General features: G+C 47.9%; 1 protein-coding gene across 3 annotated transcripts in view; it reads left to right on the top strand.

Moving 5' to 3' along the window:
- The window catches only part of gan (gigaxonin), a 130992-nt gene that overhangs the window by 99977 nt on the left and 11200 nt on the right, over positions 1 to 19815 (top strand). For all 3 annotated transcript variants that reach the window (XM_034175725.1, XM_034175728.1, XM_034175726.1), the window contains exon 5: positions 11349 to 11417. In XM_034175725.1, coding sequence (XP_034031616.1) covers positions 11349 to 11417 — 69 coding nt within the window. The remainder of the gene's footprint in view (positions 1 to 11348; positions 11418 to 19815) is intronic.

Raw genomic sequence — 19815 nt, 5'->3', positions numbered from 1 at the left:
CCACGGGATGACATCTTGCGTGGAGCCCCAGATCGTAGGAGATTTTCAATGGTCTTGTATGGCTTCAATTTTCTTAAAATTGCTCCCACAGTTGATTTATTCACACCAACCTGCTTGACTTGTTGGGAAAGTGTAGTGACACGGACCCACAACAGGGGGTGTAAATGAACGGACAATAGAGGGAGTTAAATTAGAACACTTTACTGTTGTGAATGTCACAACCACACACAGCAGATTACAGAATGAATACAAGTCAATTAATGAAGGTGTCGTGTGGGCAGGCTCGACGATAGGAGACGCCCGTCTGGAGATGAACCGGAACCACACGATTTCCACCGCCACTGAACCCGAAGGATACTGGAGCCGCCAAGTCCCGAAGTCCCCAGGTGGCCACCGTCTCAGCGTGTCGGATCTGGTACTGCTGGCGGAGAACAAAGACAGTCAAGTGTGGGTGTGTGTACACCCCGTAACAATAATGGTGGGAATTCCACCTCCACCTTTAACACACACTCGTGCAGCGTCTGTTTAACCACTTATCTGACGAGACGAAGGACGAAACTGTCGCGACCCACGCCGGTCCTCTGGTTGACAGCTGCAACACAAGAGCACTTGAAACACTGAATGCTGGCAGAGAATATTACCTCTCACAGAAGTCGATATCTCGGCGATGTGGTGGAGGTGTCATCCTGCTTTTATCCCGGGTGAGATGCAGATGATCGGTGACAGCTGTCATAGTTGATGAGTGACAGCTGTCACCTCGGCTGTTCCTGTAGGCGGCAGCGCCCTCTCATGCCTGAAGCCCGCACTTCAGGCAGGGCGCCCTCTGGTGGTGGGCCAGCAGTACCTCCTCTTCTGGCGGCCCACACAACATGACTATTGTAGATTCACTCTTCCCAACCTGGTGCAGGTCTACAATTTTCTTCCCGGTGTCCTTCGACAGCTCTTTGGTCTTGGCCATGGTTGTGTTTGGAGTCTGACTGTTTGAGGCTGTGGGCAGGTGTCTTTTAAACAGATAACAAGTTCCAACAGGTGCCATTAATACAGGTAACAGGTGGAGGACAGAAGGGCTTCTTAAAGAAGAAGTTACAGGTCTGTAAGAGCCAGAAATCTTGCTTGTTTGTGGGTGACCAAATACTTATTTTCCACCATAATTTACAAATAAATTCTTTAAAAATCCTACAATATGATTTTTCTGGATTTTTTTTTCTTATTTTGTCTCTCATAGTTGAAGTGTACCTATGTTGAAAATTACAGACCTCTCTCATTTTCCTAAGTAGGAGAACTTGCACAATCAGGGGCTGACTAAATACTTTTTGGTCCCACTGTAAATGCTAATAATAAAACAATAAATGGGATCGACAAAAAGCACACAACAATGCACAAAAATCAAATTCAAGAGCTGATAATACAGAAAATATGTGTGACTTGAAAATAGATTTTTCTGCTTCAAGAGGCATTTTTCAGGGCCCCATCACAGTTAGCACGAATGAGCCAGAATCTAGCAGAATCAGGCCAAATGGGTAAAAAAAAAAAAAAAAAAAGCCACAATCTGAGACACAGTCAGGAGGGATAGATATTCCGACAGCTGTACAAGAATGCCATTCGACTACTTACAGTGTGGGCAGATCCCGCCTTGACTAATTTGTGGACATTCTGTGCGCATCAGCTCTCGACTGCAGTCCAAATGTTTTTGGAATACAGTACGAATATCTAGAATGCTGTTAGATTGCAGTACAAATATCACAAATGCACCTCTAATGCCGTTTGAACGCCACACGAATTCTGGGTGGAGGGCAATTAAGGTGAGGGGTGTGGCAGGGTGAGTGCTGTGGTCCGCTTTCTTTTGGAGACCTGTCGTGTGTCTCTGCTGAATGTTGAATGACATCCAACCTATGAATTGAAGACATGTAAATCAGGGTCTACTGACTATCACATCACTGTAGTGCATGTACAGGCGTGTGATCAGACTATGACAGCCATCAGATCACCAACGTGCACATGTATCATTACTGCTTCGGCAGTGAAAGCCCCCAGCCTGCGATGCATCACAGTAAACCCACAGTCAGGAGAACCTGGACTACATCTTTCAGGCCATATATTGGATATCATATGTAATCCTGACAAGTGTCAAAGCAGGTGCTGGTATGAAAGCATACCACAGCGGCTGGCCAGCCTCTCTCTCTCTTGCTCTCGCTCTCTCTCTCTCTCTCTCAGCTTTCCCTACCCCAAATATAGCCCTATGAACTGATCACACCATGGTCAGTATGTGTGTGTCTTGACAGTCAGACAATGCTGCACATCACGGTTCTAGCTTGAACCATCTTAGTGCCGGGTAAATTACACGATCACTAGTAAGGAGGCCCCCTGCAGGGGTCAAGGGGGTAGAGCCATCTGAAGCTACAGCTTTTTATACCCCTAAAATGTTATTGGCAAGCCATTTTTTAACAAATTTTGAGTGGTTTTTGATCCATTGAAAGAAAGAATAATAGACAAAAAAAAAATGACATTTATGTTGTAATATTTGAAGCAGGCAGGTTTTCTGTCATGACAGTTTTTTCCAACATGTTTAAGTCGGATAGCATTGCTTTTAAAAACAATATAAACTTGTCTTGTTTGAATAAGAGCTGAATTGATTTGTCAGTTTTTCACTTTCACTGATTCGTTGAGGCTCCTCCCTCATTCTTCCTATCCTCTCTGTTGTGAAAGTGTAGGAACACGGACCCACAACAGGGGGCGCAAATGAACGGACAGTGGAGGAATCAAATAACACTGTTTTACTGTTGTGAAAAAGGCACAACGAATACAATCGATTACAATATGGAGATTGAGTCTAAGTACAACGGTGTCGTGTGGGCAGGCTCGACGATAGGAGACGTCCGTCCAAGTCGAACCGGAACCAACCCGATTTCCTCTGCCACCGAACCCCGGGAATACTGGAGCCGCCAAGTCCCGAATTCCCAGGTGGCCACTGCCTCCGCTCGTCGGATCCGGTACTGCTGGCAGGAAACAGAAACAGTCAGGTGTGGATGCGGCTGCACCCAGCAACACGGAGGGTGGAGAGTCCACCTCCACCTCTCGTCAACAACAATCAAGAAATGTAGGAAGGTGAGTACTTATCCAAACGCTGTCTGGTAGTCAGCTGTCCTACAGATAATCACAAGAACACAATTAAAGTCACACGTATGTGTAGGCTGAGTTTGTTACCTCTTTGGTAAGGCGATATCTCGGCAAATGAGGTGGAGATGCCGTCCTGCTGATATACCTCTTTCTTGATTGGGATCAGCTGTCTCCAGTGATGGGTGACAGCTGTCATCCTGGCTGCTCCCGTAAGGCGGCAGCGCCCTCCGGTGCCTGGAGCCCGCACTCCAGGCAGGGCGCCCTCTAGTGGCGGTGGGCCAGCAGTACCTCCTCTTCAGCGGCCCACACAACAGGACCCCCCCCTCAACAGGCGCCTCCTGGCGCACGACCGGGTTTGTCAGGGTGGCGACGGTAGAAGTCGGCCAGGAGGGTCGGGTCCAGAATGAAGCCCTTCTTCACCCAGGAGCGTTCTTCGGGGCCGTACCCCTCCCAGTCCACCAGATACGGAAAACCCCGGCCCATCCGTCGGACGTCGAGGAGCCGGCGCACAGTCCAAGCCGGCTCTCCGTCGATGATCCGGGCAGGAGGTGGCGCCGGACCCGGAGTGCAGAGGGGTGAGGTGTGATGGGGTTTAATCCTGGAGACGTGGAATACTGGATGAATCCGCAGTGAGGTCGGAAGCTGGAGCCTCACTGCGGCGGGATTGATGACCTTGAGTATCTTGTACGGGCCAATGTATCGTTCTTGCAGTTTTGGGGAGTCCACTTGAAGGGGAATGTCCTTGGTGGACAACCACACTTCCTGCCCAGGACGATACGTGGGAGCCGGGGCCCGCCGCCGGTCTGCATGGTTCTTCGCCCTCGTCGGGGCCCTTAACAAAGCAGAACGGGCGGCACGCCACACCCGACGGCACTTCCGTAGGTGGGCCTGGACCGAGGGCACACCGACCTCCCCCTCAACCACCGGAAACAACGGGGGTTGATACCCCAAGCACACCTCGAAAGGGGAGAGGCCGGTGGCTGATGACACTTGACTGTTGTGGGCGTACTTGATCCAGGCCAGGTGGGTACTCCAGGCCGTCGGGTGCGCGGCTGTCACACAGCGTAGGGTCTGCTCCATCTCCTGGTTGGCCCGTTCTGCTTGTCCTTTGGTCTGGGGGTGATACCCGGACGAGAGACTGACCGTGGCCCCCAGTTCCCGGCAAAAGCTCCTCCAAACATGCGAGGAGAACTGGGGACCGCGATCGGAGACGATGTCTGATGGTATCCCATGCAGACGGACGACGTGGTGGACTAGGAGGTCCGCTGTCTCCTGGGCCGTAGGTAGCTTCGGGAGGGCCACGAAGTGGGCCGCCTTGGAGAATCGGTCCACTATCGTGAGGATGACGGTGTTTCCCTGGGACGGCGGGAGACCCGTGACAAAATCCAGGCCGATGTGGGACCAGGGGCGATGAGGCACGGGCAGCGGCTGTAGCAATCCCGATGTCTTGCGGTGGTCGGCCTTGCCCCTGGCGCAGGTGGTACAGGCCTGGATGTAACCCCGGACGTCGGCCTCCAGGGATGCCCACCAGAAGCGCTGCCGGACGACTGCCACGGTTCTTCGCACCCCAGGATGACAGGAGAGCTTAGAACCGTGACAGAAGTCCAGAACTGCAGCCCTGGCTTCTGGTGGGACGTAGAGTTTGTTCTTCGGTCCGGTTCCGGGGTCCGGGTCTCGTGTCAGGGCCTCCCGGACGGTCTTCTCCACGTCCCAGGTGAGGGCGGCCACGATAGCGGACTCCGGGATGATGGGATCCGGGGGATCCAACGTCTCCGTTTTGACCTCATCTTCATGTACCCGGGACAAAGCATCCGATCTTTGATTTTTGGTCCCGGGACGGTAGGTGATCCGGAAGTCAAAACGGCCGAAGAACAGTGACCAGCGGGCTTGCCTGGGATTCAGCCGCTTGGCGGTCCCGATATACTCCAGGTTCCGGTGGTCAGTGAAAACCGTGAATGGCACGGACGTTCCCTCCAACAGATGTCTCCACTCCCCAAGAGCCTCTTTCACCGCAAGGAGCTCTCGATTGCCGACGTCATAGTTCCGTTCGGCCGGGGTCAACCTGCGGGAAAAATAGGCACACGGGTGAAGGACCTTATCGGTCTTCCCGCTCTGGGACAGCACGGCTCCTATCCCTGAGTCCGAGGCGTCCACTTCAACCACTAACTGGCGACTAGGATCGGGCTGCACCAGAACAGGTGCAGACGAGAAGCGCCGTTTCAACTCCTTGAATGCGGCATCGCACCGATCCGACCAGGTGAAGGGGACTTTTGGTGAGGTCAGGGCTGTCAGGGGGCTAACTACCTGACTGTAGCCCTTAATGAACCTCCTGTAGAAATTAGCAAAGCCTAGGAACTGTTGCAGCTTCCTACGGCTTGTGGGTTGGGGCCAGTCTCTCACCGCCGCAACCTTGGCCGGATCAGGAGCGACGGAGTTGGAGGAGATGATGAACCCCAGGAAGGACAAAGACGTGCGGTGGAACTCACACTTCTCGCCCTTCACAAACAGCCGGTTCTCCAACAACCGCTGCAGGACCTGACGTACATGCCGGACATGAGTCTCAGGATCTGGAGAAAAGATGAGTATATCGTCTAGATATACGAAGACGAACCGGTGCAGGAAATCCCGCAAGACATCATTAACTAATGCTTGGAACGTCGCGGGGGCGTTTGTGAGGCCGAACGGCATGACCAGGTACTCAAAGTGACCTAAGGGGGTGTTAAATGCCGTCTTCCACTCGTCTCCCTTCCGGATCCGAACCAGATGATACGCATTTCTAAGATCGAGCTTGGTGAAGATTTGGGCTCCATGCAGGGGTGTGAACACCGAATCCAACAGGGGCAATGGGTATCGGTTGCGAACCGTGATCTCGTTCAGCCCCCTATAATCAATGCATGGACGAAGTCCGCCGTCTTTTTTACCCACAAAAAAGAAACCTGCGCCCATCGGGGAGGTGGAATTCCGGATCAACCCGGCAGCTAATGAGTCCCGGATGTAGGTCTCCATTGATTCGCGCTCAGGCCGTGAGAGGTTGTACAGCCTACTGGACGGGAACTCACTGCCCGGAACCAAATCAATGGCACAATCATACGGACGGTGGGGGGGAAGTGTGAGAGCCAGATCCTTGCTGAACACGTCGACAAGGTCGTGGTACTCCACCGGCACCGTCCCCAGATTGGGCGGGACTCTGACCTCCTCCTTAGCTTGGGAGCCGGGAGGAACCGAGGAACCTAGACACACCCGATGGCAGGTCTCGCTCCACTGAACCACTACCCCGGACGGCCAATCAATCCGGGGATTGTGCTTCAACATCCAGGGAAAACCTAAAACCACACGGGAGGTGGCCTGGGTCACAAAAAACTCGATCACCTCCCGGTGATTTCCTGACACCACCAGAGTTACAGGTGGTGTCTTATGCGTGATCGGAGGGAGTAGGGAGCCATCTAGTGCCCGAACCTGTACAGGTGAGGTAAGCGCCACCAGAGGGAGCCCTATCTCCCTGGCCCATCTGCTGTCCAGCAGATTCCCCTCAGAGCCCGTGTCCACCAGTGCTGGGGCCTTCAGGGTTGAGTCCTCATAAAGGATCGTAACTGGGAGTCATGTGGCAATGTGGGTGTGTCCCACGTGAATGTCTCGGCCCACCCCTAGCCCAGTTTGTAGGGGCGGGCGTTGGAGTTTAACCGCTCGGGGCAGTCTCTCATATGGTGCTCTATTGCACCACAAACAAAACAAGCTGCGTGGGCCCGTCTCCTCTGTGCATCTGGTGCCCTAAATGTTGCCCTACTCGTGTCCATAGCTTCGTCAGCAGGGGGAGCTGTGGCCCCACGGAGCGCAGGGGCCGTGGAGCGTGGGGAAGGCGGAGCGTGGTCGGAACCGGAAGGGAGAGGGACGGCGCGTGCCCGGCCACGCCCTTCGTCTCGTTCCCGCCGACGTTCTTCTAACCGGTTGTCTAATCGTATGACAAGATCGATGAGCCCATCTAAATCCCGCGGTTCGTCCTTAGCCACCAGGTGCTCCTTAAGAACCAAAGACAGTCCGTTTACAAAGGCGGCGCGGAGGGCAGTGCTATTCCAGCCGGACCTCGCAGCCGCAATGCGGAAGTCGACTGCATAGGCAGCTGCGCTCCGACGCCCCTGTCTCATTGACAGTAGCACGGTTGAAGCGGTTTCGCCTCTATTAGGGTGATCGAACACGGTTCTGAGCTCCCTTACAAACCCATCATATGTCAGAAGGAGCCGTGAATTCTGCTCCCAGAGCGCTGTAGCCCAAGCGCGTGCCTCACCGCGAAGCAGGTTTATTACATAAGCTACTTTACTAGCATCAGTCGCGTACATGACGGGACGCTGTGTGAAGACGAGCGAGCACTGCATAAGAAAATCCGCGCACGTCTCCACACAGCCTCCGTACGGCTCTGGGGGGCTTATGTATGCTTCCGGGGAAGGTGGGAGGGGTCGTTGAACAACCAGTGGAACGTCTATGTTACGTACAGGGTCTACGGGAGGGAGAGCCGCAGCGGCGCCCGGAGGGCGCGCTTCCACCTGCGCGGCGAGAGCCTCCACCCTGCGGTTCAGGAGGACGTTCTGCTCGGTCATCAAATCTAACCGAGTCGTGAAAGCGGTGAGGATCCGCTGCAACTCACCGATTACCCCTCCTGCGTACGCCTGCGCATCCTGTTCTTCCATTGGCCGTTCAACAGCCGATTGACGCCCCTTGGGATCCATGACGTTGGCCGAGATATCCTGTTGTGAAAGTGTAGGAACACGGACCCACAACAGGGGTGCAAATGAACGGACAATGGAGGAATCAAATAACACTGTTTTACTGTTGTGAAAAAGGCACAACGAATACAATCGATTACAATATGGAGATTGAGTCTAATTACAACGGTGTCGTGTGGGCAGGCTCGACGATAGGAGACTTCTGTCCAAGTCGAACCGGAACCAACCCGATTTCCTCTGCCACCGAACCCCGGGAATACTGGAGCCGCCAAGTCCCGAATTCCCAGGTGGCCACTGCCTCCGCTCGTCGGATCCGGTACTGCTGGCAGGAAACAGAAACAGTCAGGTGTGGATGCGGCTGCACCCAGCAACACGGAGGGTGGAGAGTCCACCTCCACCTCTCGTCAACAACAATCAAGAAATGTAGGAAGGTGAGTACTTATCCAAACGCTGTCTGGTAGTCAGCTGTCCTACAGATAATCACAAGAACACAATTAAAGTCACACGTATGTGTAGGCTGAGTTTGTTACCTCTTTGGTAAGGCGATATCTCGGCAAATGAGGTGGAGATGCCGTCCTGCTGATATACCTCCTTCTTGATTGGGATCAGCTGTCTCCAGTGATGGGTGACAGCTGTCATCCTGGCTGCTCCCGTAAGGCGGCAGCGCCCTCCGGTGCCTGGAGCCCGCACTCCAGGCAGGGCGCCCTCTAGTGGTGGTGGGCCAGCAGTACCTCCTCTTCAGCGGCCCACACAACACTCTCGCCCTCTCTCTTCTTTGCTCCCCTCCCCCTCGCTCTCACCGTCTCCAAGCTTTTTGGAAACAGGTAACCTTTAAACGCTAAAATAAACTGTAAACTTCTGAGTGTACCAGCATCTGCCCACAGAAGCAACTCTGGATTCTGAAACATTTTTATGGACGATTATTTTTCCTTTTAAGTCAGAGCGGATAACGACACGCATCTCTATCTGCTCTGATCTGCTTTCAGCGCTCTGTAGCTTCACAGAGCGCTGAAAGCAGCTGACTGCTGATCTCGCTGCTGTTTACCGCTTATATACATATATATATATATATATTATATATATATATATATATATATATATATATATATATATATATATTATTATTATATAATATATACATATATATTTTTTTTTTTAATTATTATTATTTGGTTAAAATTGTTAAATAAAAAAAGTATGACTCTATAAGCTTGAAATGCAGTTGAATTGGTACATTTTTCAGCGACATTTTAGTTAATTTTGGGGAATTGGTCTTTCTGAGGAGGCTGCAGTCGTTTAACATCTGCAGGAAACTGCTGTGGATGTTCTACCAGTCTGTAGTATCCAGCGTCCTCTTTTACATCGTGGTGTGCTGGGGGGCAGCACATCTAGGCGGGACAAACTGATCAGGTGGGCTGGCTCTGTGGTTGGCATGAAGTTGGACTCGCTGGTGACAGTGGCAGAGAAGAGAACACTGGACAAACTGCTGGACATTATGGACAGTGTCAGTCGCCCTCTGCACACCGTCATCAGCAACCAGAGGATCCTCTTCAGCCACAGACTGCTCCTCCCCAAGTGCAGGACCAACAGACTGAAAAACTCCTTTGTCTCTCAGACCATCAGACTGTACAACTCTTAACTCGGGGGGAGGAGGAGTAACAAGAAGACAGAGGATGGGAAGGAGAGGAGCAGTAGTAGCCAGTAAACCAGTATTGATTAGTATGTCTGGTATTTGTATTTATATTTGCAAACTGTTTTTCTTTTTTCACTTTTGATACTCTGTGTGCTTCTTACTCTATGTGCTGCTGTACAAGGCTGCTGGAACATCAATTTCCCTGAGGGAGTCTTCCCAAGGAATCAGTAAAGTTCTGTCTAATCTAATTTCACAGGTGCCTGACATCATATACACACAAACCAGGTTGAACTTACTTCTTGTATATTTCAGGCTCATTCCAGATCAGAGGGTAGGCCTTCATACAAACCCCCCATGTCGAAAGTTGTAACTTCATGTGTGGCCTCTTCTGCTACTTGCAGTTTTTTATTTCATAATAGGGTGGTTAATGACAGGTTACTAAACCAGTGATGTCATAGTAAGTACCAATATTTTTACTGTTATAAGTTATCTTTGTAGTGGAGACATCCTAAGATTCCTAATGATAGCAAATTTATGGGGGGCGGGGGCTGCTGTCTATGTGGTGTCCCAGTGCTTTCAGTCTTAATGTTTGGGTGTAAGACCTGGATGCTGACCACTGGGTTCAGGAGATGATTGTATGTCTTTGGTATTCGGGACCTCTGCAGTGTTACCTGCATTGTGAGGGAGGGTCAGTGATGATATGTCCGTGGGACATGCGTCTGTGAGCGTAAACCAGATCGCAGAGGACTGCAGCAACTAGAAGACACCAAGAAGACATCCACCTATCACCTGACTGCAGCAGATCAAGTGATACTTTTGGGAGGAGGGGAGGGCCTGCTTGTCTGTGTGGGATAGGCCAAGATCCAGGACAGTTCCAGTCTGATGAACGCTGCAGCATGCAGCACCAGTGCATGCTCCCAAACCTGTCTCATGACTTTTCCCCCTCATCTCATTGATACACTTAATTCATTCAACTCATTCCACTTCTAAACATGCAGAACAAGTTGGTGAACATTGGCAATGATCACCGTGAAGTTACAAGTTACGGCGTCCGTGTGACGGCGTGCCGAATATCGCCCCTTCACCATGGAATAACGTTCTTCCTTTTGACGCCTTTGAAAATTGTTACAGAGGTCAAGCACGACAACCTCTTACAATTCATAGGGGCGTTGCCCATGGGTGGGGCAAAATGCCTCAATAGCGCCCCCTTGAAAACCTCCCCATAGGGGTTTTTTGGAGCAGGGAGATGAAAATTGGTACACGTGTGACTTGCATAGACATACAAAAAAGTCTCTTGCACCGATGGTCTACTCCAAACAGAAAGTCGGCTATTTTTAATTTTCTTGTCATTTTGGCCTGATTTCCACACGTACTTGAACGAACTCCTCCTAGGGATTTTGTCCAATGCACTTCATATTTCTTTCACAGTATCCAGAGATGATACTGATCAAAAGTTATCGAAAGCTTTTCTCTATGTCAAAGGGTGTGGCCGCTATGGCGCCGCCATTTTTCTTCGCCATGAAACATCAAGTCATGATAACTCCTTCATGCTTTGCCTGATTGACTTTAAACTTCACATGTGTGATGACAGCTGGCCCCTGAACACACCTGCCCTCTCTGTGCTTTGAGCGCCCCCTAGTGGATGAACCTTCAACATGTCATAACTCCTTCATGCATTGTGTGATTTGCTTGAAATTTGAACTGTGGGATGAGTGGTTGCCCCTGTACACACATGTCCACATCTGGTCACAAGGGGACGCGCTGGCCTGGGTAGGCAGTCACGCGGAACGAGGGCCCGTATATGACTGCTTGCAGTCCTAGTTATTTTTGTTCCCTCCACAACAAAGTGCATATGATTTTCCAATCCTCTGTCTCTGTAGGTTCACATGAAAGAAGTGATGTCTTCAATATGGCTGCATGGCCTGGACGCGAGCTACCTGAGAGAGCAGGTAAAGTCGTCACGCAGATTATACTATCAGACCCTGTCACCTCAAGACTCACCACACTCTGAGGTGAGGTTGAATGGTTAATTATTATCGAAGACTGTATTGTCTAACACAAATGTTGACATCCTATAACAAACCTATTTAAAAGGCAGGCAATCAGACAATGTGGACTGCAGATACAAACCCAGTTCCAAAGAAGTTGGGACATTGTAGAGAAGCTTGAATCTTCAACTGGACTGGGTTGCTTGACGCGAGGACGTTTCTCTTCAAATCACAGAAGCTTCCTCAGCTAAAATTCTTGCTCTGGTCGTCTGACTTCTGACTTGACTCTTGTAGAGAAGAATAACAGAAGCCACAAGAGTCAAGTCAGAAGTCAGATGACCAGAGCAAGAATTTTAGCTGAGAAAGCTTCTCTGATTTGAAGCGAAATGTCCTCGCGTCAAGCAACCCAGTCCAGTCGAAGATTCAAGTTTCTCTACTATGGAAACCAACTGGACAACTGAGAGCCTACACAGAAACATTGGGACATTGTGTAAAATGTAAATAAAAACAGAATACAATGATTTGTAAATCCTCTTCAACCTATATTCAATTGAATACACCACAAAGACAAGATATTTAATGTTCAAACTGATTAACTTTATTGTTTTTGTGTAAATATTTGCTCATTTTGAAATGGATGCCTGCAACATGTTTCAAAAAAGCTGGGACAGTGGTATGTTTACCACTGTGTTACATCACCTTTTCTTCTAACAACACTCAATAAGCGTTTGGGAACTGAGGACACTAATTGTTGAAGCTTTGTAGGTGGAATTCTTTCCCATTCTTGCTTGCTGTACGACTTCAGTTGTTCAACAGTCCGGGGTCTCCGTTGTTGTATTTTGCGCTTCATAATGCGCCACACATTTTCAATGGGTGACAGGTCTGGACTGCAGGCAGGCCAGTCTAGTACCCGCACTCTTTTGCTACAAAGCCACACTTTTGTAAGATTCAGATGGATTTTGGTGGAGATTCTGTCGATGGCCGCTCGGTGCGCCACGCCCTCCGCTGCTGTGGGCCGTCTTTAAAAAGGTTTTAACACTCCTTAATCTGTGTGACGCCGAAGGAATCTTCACCGAAAGCCATCTGAATCTTTCGAATGGTTTCCAACTGGCTGTCTCTAACAGTTTCTGAAAAAAATTTCATGGAGCAAAGCGGCAGTCGCTCTGCCATTTCCCTGACAATGAAAATCCGACGAGGGGGCTGGACCAGTGCTCACTCAAAGCCTGCCCACAGGGGAATGACGCAACCGACAGGCATGAAAAAATTCACGCATGCGCACGAAGGTTCAAGCTTGGCTGATGCGAGCGCACATGATTCAAATCCATATAGTTTTTGAAAAAATAAAAAGGTCCGTTACTTTTCGGACAGACCTCGTATTTGCACAAACAATAAGGTTTATCAGTTTGAACATTAAATATCTTGTCTTTGTGGTGTATTCAATTGAATATAGGTTGAAGAGGATTTGCAAATCATTGTATTCTGTTTTTAATTTACATTTTACACAATGTCCCAACTTCATTGGAATTGGGGTTGTATATATCACAGAGCTAAAGTTATTTTTGTTGAGAAAGTAGGAATTTTTTAGTTGTGGTTTGTACCAAAACATTTGGTAATGGTAGTATCTCGCTGAATTGTTGGAGAGTAGTTGGATCCGCAAATTTGCAACAAAACATGCAAATCAATGACAGATTCTCAGTTGGTATCTTGATGAATTGGTATTAACGACACACTAGCCCATGTTGCCTGATAGTCAGCTGAATACAAAATGATCTAGTTATGGAACACCGCCTAGATATGATTGGTTTATGTGAAACCTTTCTGAAATACCGCTGTCCTCCCCTTAAATGAAGTCTGGCCACCTGCGTACACCTGCTTTTTGTATCCTTCCTGTAAACCATGATGTTGAACAATCTTTGTTTTCAGGTCATTTGAGAGTTGGTTATAGGCTCCCATGTTGCCACTTACTAGAAGAGATGGAAACACGAGAAACATTTTGCAAATGGCCACCTTAAATACCCTTTCTCACAATCAGATTCACCTGTGTAAGGAGGTCAAGGGTTAATGAGCTTACCAAACCAATTTTGTGTTCCAATAATTAGTGCTCAGTGTATTCAAATCAATAAAATGCCAAGGGTCCCCAGATTTATGCACCTACCCAATTTTGTTTAAATAATTATTTTCTGCTTTCTGTAAATACGAGAAACTTCATTTCACTTCTCAGTTATCAGTGTGTTCATCTGCTGTATGATATATTTAACTGAAATTTCTGATCCAGACAACCAATGATTTTTAAAGGAAAATTATGAAAATTATCAGGGGTGCACAAACTTTTGCATCCAACTGTATCAGAGGGACAGCTCAGGTACGATGGTTTGGAGACAAAGTCAGAGAGGTGAGACTGAGATGGTTTGGACATGTGCAGAGGAGGGACCCAGGGTATATAGGGAGAAGGATGCTGAGGATGGAGCCATCAGGCTGGAGGAGAAGAGGGAGGCCAAAAAGGAGGTTTATGGATGTGCTGAAGGAAGACATGCAGGTGGTTGGTGTGACAGAGGAAGATACAGAGGACAGGGTGAGATGGATACAATTGATCTGCTGTGGCGCCCCCTAACAGGCGCATCCGAAAGTTGATGAAGGGGAGAACAACAAATTAAAGGGTTGAGTTCCTCTTCCCTTAATTGACTGAATAAAAATGACTTTAAGTGTATTTTAAAACTTACCTTGCTGTTATGGCTAACCTTGACCTATTTTAAGAGGTCAATGGGTCAAATTCTGTTTCCTGTTTTTGAGCTCATTACCATTGCATTATATTTTTAATTGAAACCACCATTTCATCTAAGCATAGGAGTGCATGAAAGCCTATCTACAATCAGTTGGTCAACAGTGGAAATGCCAAGTTTCTGAAGGAAGTTATATCACCTGCCTCTCGCAGTGTTTCAGATTCATCGGGGGGGGTCACATTTTTTTGCAGGGTCTGAAACAACACTGCCAGATGAATCCTCAATTTGACACATTTGTTGAGAGGTAGCCCAAAGTTTCGGTTGATGTGTCAGAAGTCTGCTTGGCTTTTCACCATATTCATAATAAACTGCCCAATAATGAAATGAAAGACCTTCTTCATCAAATGTTGTGAGGAGGTCCTATTCAGTCTGTAAGACCTGTTGCTGTTCTGTAAACTCTGCAATCGATTAATGACATTTTGTTTATCAATATTCTGAATTTTAGTAGAAAGTTATGAAGTCTGATTTTTAGGTTCTGTAAAATTATTCATGGATTAGCGCTTCCCTACCTAGCTGACCTAATTACAACGTACTAACCGGCCCGTACTCTGCCTTCTCAGGGCACGGACTACTTTGTATCCTTAACACCCCTGTCACACCTTGTCAATTTAGCCACTGTATGCTGACCGTATTCAAAACACTGGTGGACATCTCATAAATTGTGGGTTACTTTTATATAAGTTAAGAGCACATTGAAGCATGCTGATATACGTCGTAAATCGCCGAGTACCTCAGAAAAGTTTTGGCATGTTCAGTATTTTCAACACATGCCAGCGTATGACTCATACATTCTGTACATGTGGGACATAAGTTGTAGATAATTTATGCAGTTGTTGACACACATTTCTTATAAGTTACTCATAAGTAGAAATACTGTCCATTGATTGGCTGAAAGCTGCAGTCCTGTTTCAAATATTAAAACCATTCACACACGGAGTCAGTTAATCTTACCTGTTGCGTCATTTCAGTTGGATTCATCATTACAGGCTGATGAAAACGTATCCATTTTGGAAAATGACATCTGAAAATGCAGTTACTTGTCATGGCTGAAGAAACGTAGCATTTTAATCCTGTGTTTTTTCTGCTCCTGGTGAGTTTCTGAGCCAGAAACCAGGCAGGAGGAGTGATCAGACGGGGCTGGGGGGACTGATCAAGCCGCGACACCAGCGCTTTACTCCACATCAAGACAATTGACTTATTTTAAAAGTTGAAAGGGTCACAGCACCTAATTTAGTCACGTCAGCATTTAATACAAACATCAGTCTGTTTACTCTGTTTGACCTGCATGTGGAGGGGCCAAGCCATGCAACAGTGTACGCATGCCCGATAACGTGCTCGTCAATATTTATGTGTGTCCACCTGCTAAACAAAAGGGTTCTGCTGGCGGTGAAAATGCAAACCAAGCCAAACTTGGCTTGGTTGGGACTCCGACAAGGGCGGTCGCATCTCCTCCACTCTCCCTTATCTCTGTGCTCTCTGTTCTCTGCCTTTAACCTTCATTTCCCGACTTCACCAGACTGTGAATTCCTCAAATTATATTGGATACTGGATCTATTGGACTACTATTGGATTAACCATGGAATTGATCAGCTGGTCTCTAAATGCTATTGACACCATTTTTTATACAAGAAGGTCAGGACTGGGGGATCCTACCTGCCCAGATGGAACGTATACTGCGGGCTATGTCCTCGACTCCTGGGGGTCTTGGCGTGTTGCATGCTTGGCGCCTTTCTACGTTGAGGACGTCGAGGATTTATTCATTTTTGGTCTCATGGTAGCAGGGCTGGTACTTTCTGGCTTATGTGCTGCCCTGATCTACTGGAAAATTGGCAAGACAGCGGCATCAAGAACCACGGCCCCTCGCTTGTCGTCATGATTAACGGGGTTGGCAAGGCAGTGCATTCTCAGACTGCATTGACTCTTGAACTCAGACGCAAATTGGATGACACCTTGGAGTTGATGCATGCCTTGTAGTTGAAGCTGAAGGTTTCGGAGGCCGGTGAATATTCTTAATTCATATTTGGGATTTGGTTGTTCAAGTGGAACTGTTAAAAGTGTTTTTCACTGCTCAACCACAACACTCCAGGCTTATCTAGACTCAAGGACAAATTGCCCACTGTTTACCTCCAGAGGAATGTCTTCAGGCTCTTTTGAGATTATTCGGCTCCTTCTTATCTCAACCCACAAAGACAATAAACTGACAGACTTACACATGGACAAGACTGAAGCATGCTCCATATATTGTTTCCCCTTTACTTCCTTTCCTGCTCCCCCATCACTTTACCCCATCCCGGCCACCGCTCATGCCACACCTCTCCCCCCTCCGGGGGCTGCGCGGTTTTTAAGCTGCGGCACGTCCCCGTTCCCCCCCAAGCTAGCGGCGGCACGACTCCAGTTGCAGCTGCCTTCACCCACTTACCTCAATTCGGATGACGGACTGCTTCAAGTTTATTACACATAAACAATGTCAAATGTATATGTGTTGTCTTTAATTTTGATGCGTGCCATTATTACGGCAAACGAGTAATAATTGTGGATTAATTGCTGTATCTTGTCTGAGGTAATTGGAGTGTAAACGTAATTGCCCTTTTTTGGGATCAATAAAGTTGTCTGAAGTCTGAACCTTAACTGTCCCGTCCCGCACCATCCCATGCAGTACTGATCAGGACCACTTGGTGGAAACATGGCTCTCAGCATACGCTGGCTAAATTGTCAAGAAGTGACAGGGCCCTAAGGTCAAAAAAAAATTGGCAGGCCACAGAGCCTTCTCTTATCATGCACCTGTCTTGTGGAATGATCTCCCCACAGAGATAAAACAGTCAGATTCCATGGAAACATTCAAGTTCAGACTAAAGACGCATCTATTGTACGGCTAGCATACCGGTGTTGTATGGAACTATGCTTCCTGTCCTTTTAATTCATATTTTTAACAATGGAACAGGTCTCATCCTCAATCCATCTGATTTGTGGGTCTGTTAGTGAAGCACAGGGCTAGTGTCGTGGAGACTTCTTACACAGTCCTAGGTCAGCAGAACAGAATAAGAATCAGAATTGCCTGGGCCATTTTGATCACCCTCTGCAGCGCTCTCCTGCCTGCTGCTGTGCACCCCCCGTACCACGCTGTGATGCAGTACGTCAGGATGCTCTCGATGGTGGCTCTGTAGAACAGCACCAGCAGCTTCTCCTCCAAATTGTCTCTCCTGAGCACCTGCAGGAAGTGGAGTCACTGCTGGGCTTTCTTCACCACCACTGTGGTGTTGGCAGTCCAGGAGAGGCTGTCAGAGAGCTGCATTCCCAGGAACCTGATGGAGCTGACCCTTTCCACACAGTCCCCTTGGATGTAGAACGGGGCTGGGTCAGCCCTGTTCTTCCTGAAGTCCAGGATTATTTCTTTTGTTTTTGTGGTGTTCAGCAGCAGGTTGTTAGCTGAACACCACGCTGTCAGTCGATTTACCTCATCTCTGTAGTCGGTCTCATCCCCCCCTGAGATGAGCCTAATCACAGTGGTATCATCCACAAACTTTATGATGATGTTTGTGGGATGGGTCGGAGAGCAGTCGTGCGTGTAAAGGGTGAACAGGAGGGGGCTCAGTACACAGCCTTGAGGGGAACAGGTGCTGAGTGTGATGGTGGAGGAAAGGTGGGGGCCATGTTTCATGGACTGTGGGTGATGAAGAAGAGTCTAAGTGTTTTAGCAGTGCTCAGTTGTTCAAAAAAGATCTCCTTAAAGGTGTCAAGAAAAGTCAGAAAATGATAAAAATATCAAAGCAACAGTTTAATTTTGAATGCTTGAATAATGATGTCAGTTGCACAAACAAATCAAATAATAGTGAAAGCGTGTTTATTGTCCCCAGAATGTTGGTATTTTGATCGTTGAACTTTCCTAGCAACGAAGCCCCAGTCTGACGGCACAAACGAAGGACACCGAAGCCAAAATGAAACAATAAATCTGCATGTTCGCATGCTATCTCTGGCTAGAGAGGCTGTGCGCAAAGCTGGACGACAGTTAAATTATGTTTCTGAAAGTCAACGTAAGTCCAGGTTTCTTGTTTCGTTTTGGCTTCAGTGTCCTTCGTTCATGCCGTGTGACCGGGGCTTTACATCGATATTCACAGCACTGCAGCGTTCCTTCTCATTCCTTGTGGGTTAACAACGACACCAAAATTACTTACTGATACGGTATGGAATTCACCTCCAGTGGTCATTTCACTCCCTGGAAATCTGACAGGTGAGCTGGTGTTCCTAGTGATGCCAAACACGCAAGCGAGAGGCGCACTAACCGAAAGTCTTGGTTTCAAGATGGCAGCGCAACGTGAAAATTGTCCATTACACCACACTAATTGCCCACCACCATCTTTTTAATCTCTCTGCTTCCCTGTTGACTTACTGCCTCTGGTGCAGTTATTTCCAGCTGACTGATTCTGCTTCTTTTCTCTCTGTCTGAGGCACTGATGAGCCCTTCAAAGAATGCTGGGCCTGAACCTCGGGGTGCCTTACTGACCTCAGGATGCCCTGTCTGTTGCACCATTGACTAGAAGCCCTACTTGTTCAGGACCTGCCTGTTCTGGAATTGGTTGCACAGAGTTTACCTAACTAACCCCAGATGGACTATTTTTTAATTTCAGTTAAAGACTTTGTTTTGTTGCTCTTCTGTTTTTTTCTGTTTCTGTTTTCTGCTTCTTCTGTTTGTTAAGAAATGTAAAATCTGTAAAAACCTTGTAACTGTTAGAATGGCATAAGCAGTGGGTCACCCCTCTGAATCTGGTCTGCTTGAGGTTTCTTCCTCATCAGAGGGAGTTTTTCCTTACCACTTTCACCTGTGTGCTTGCTCAGGGTTGGTAAAGTTAGACCTTACTCACGTGAAGCACCTTGAGGCAGTGTTGTTGTGATTTGGTGCTATACAAATGAAATAAATTTAATTGAATATTGCACTGACTTGCGGCAAAAATGTCTGCATATATATTGCCTGAGTGTCACTTGAATACCGCGTAGCACTCTCACAAATGTCGAGTGTGGGCTTCACAGGTGAAAGGATCTGTTGATTTTCTTGTGATTGCCACTTGGCGCTCTCACGGATGTCAAATGCTGCTCGCAGCTGAAATGATAACACGTTTGTGAACAAATGCTCAGGATGACTGTGGGCTGCTGTTATTCTTCCCTGTCTGGTGATGTTTACATGAAAAGAGGCTGTTGTAATTCCCCTGACTGTAGCCAGTAATATGCGCTGGATCTAGGTTCTGTATACGCAGGCTGCTCATGGTTGAACTGGCCAACCCTGAACCAGGGTGATAACTTTGCACCTGGGTTAACTTTGTGGTAATAAATTTGTGTCATGTCTGATGCTTGATCAGAAAAACTCAAAACGTTCATTTGTTTTTCTACTGGAAGATGGTTCACGTTGAGTACTGAACATTAGATTTGAAGATCAATGGTCAGCAGATTGATCAACTTTCTGAGGCCAAATATCTTTGTGGAATACTGTCAAGCTGCCTGAAATTCAACAACCATATATAAAAAAATGAGTAAAACCCGAAAAGTAAGGCTGTGTGACAGGATTACAAATCAATATCACAATTATC

This window comes from Thalassophryne amazonica, chromosome 8 (genome assembly GCF_902500255.1).
Source record: "Thalassophryne amazonica chromosome 8, fThaAma1.1, whole genome shotgun sequence".
NCBI lineage: Eukaryota > Metazoa > Chordata > Actinopteri > Batrachoidiformes > Batrachoididae > Thalassophryne > Thalassophryne amazonica.
The sequence above is the reverse complement of the archived record's forward strand: the minus strand, read 5'-3'. Positions and strand labels throughout refer to the sequence as shown.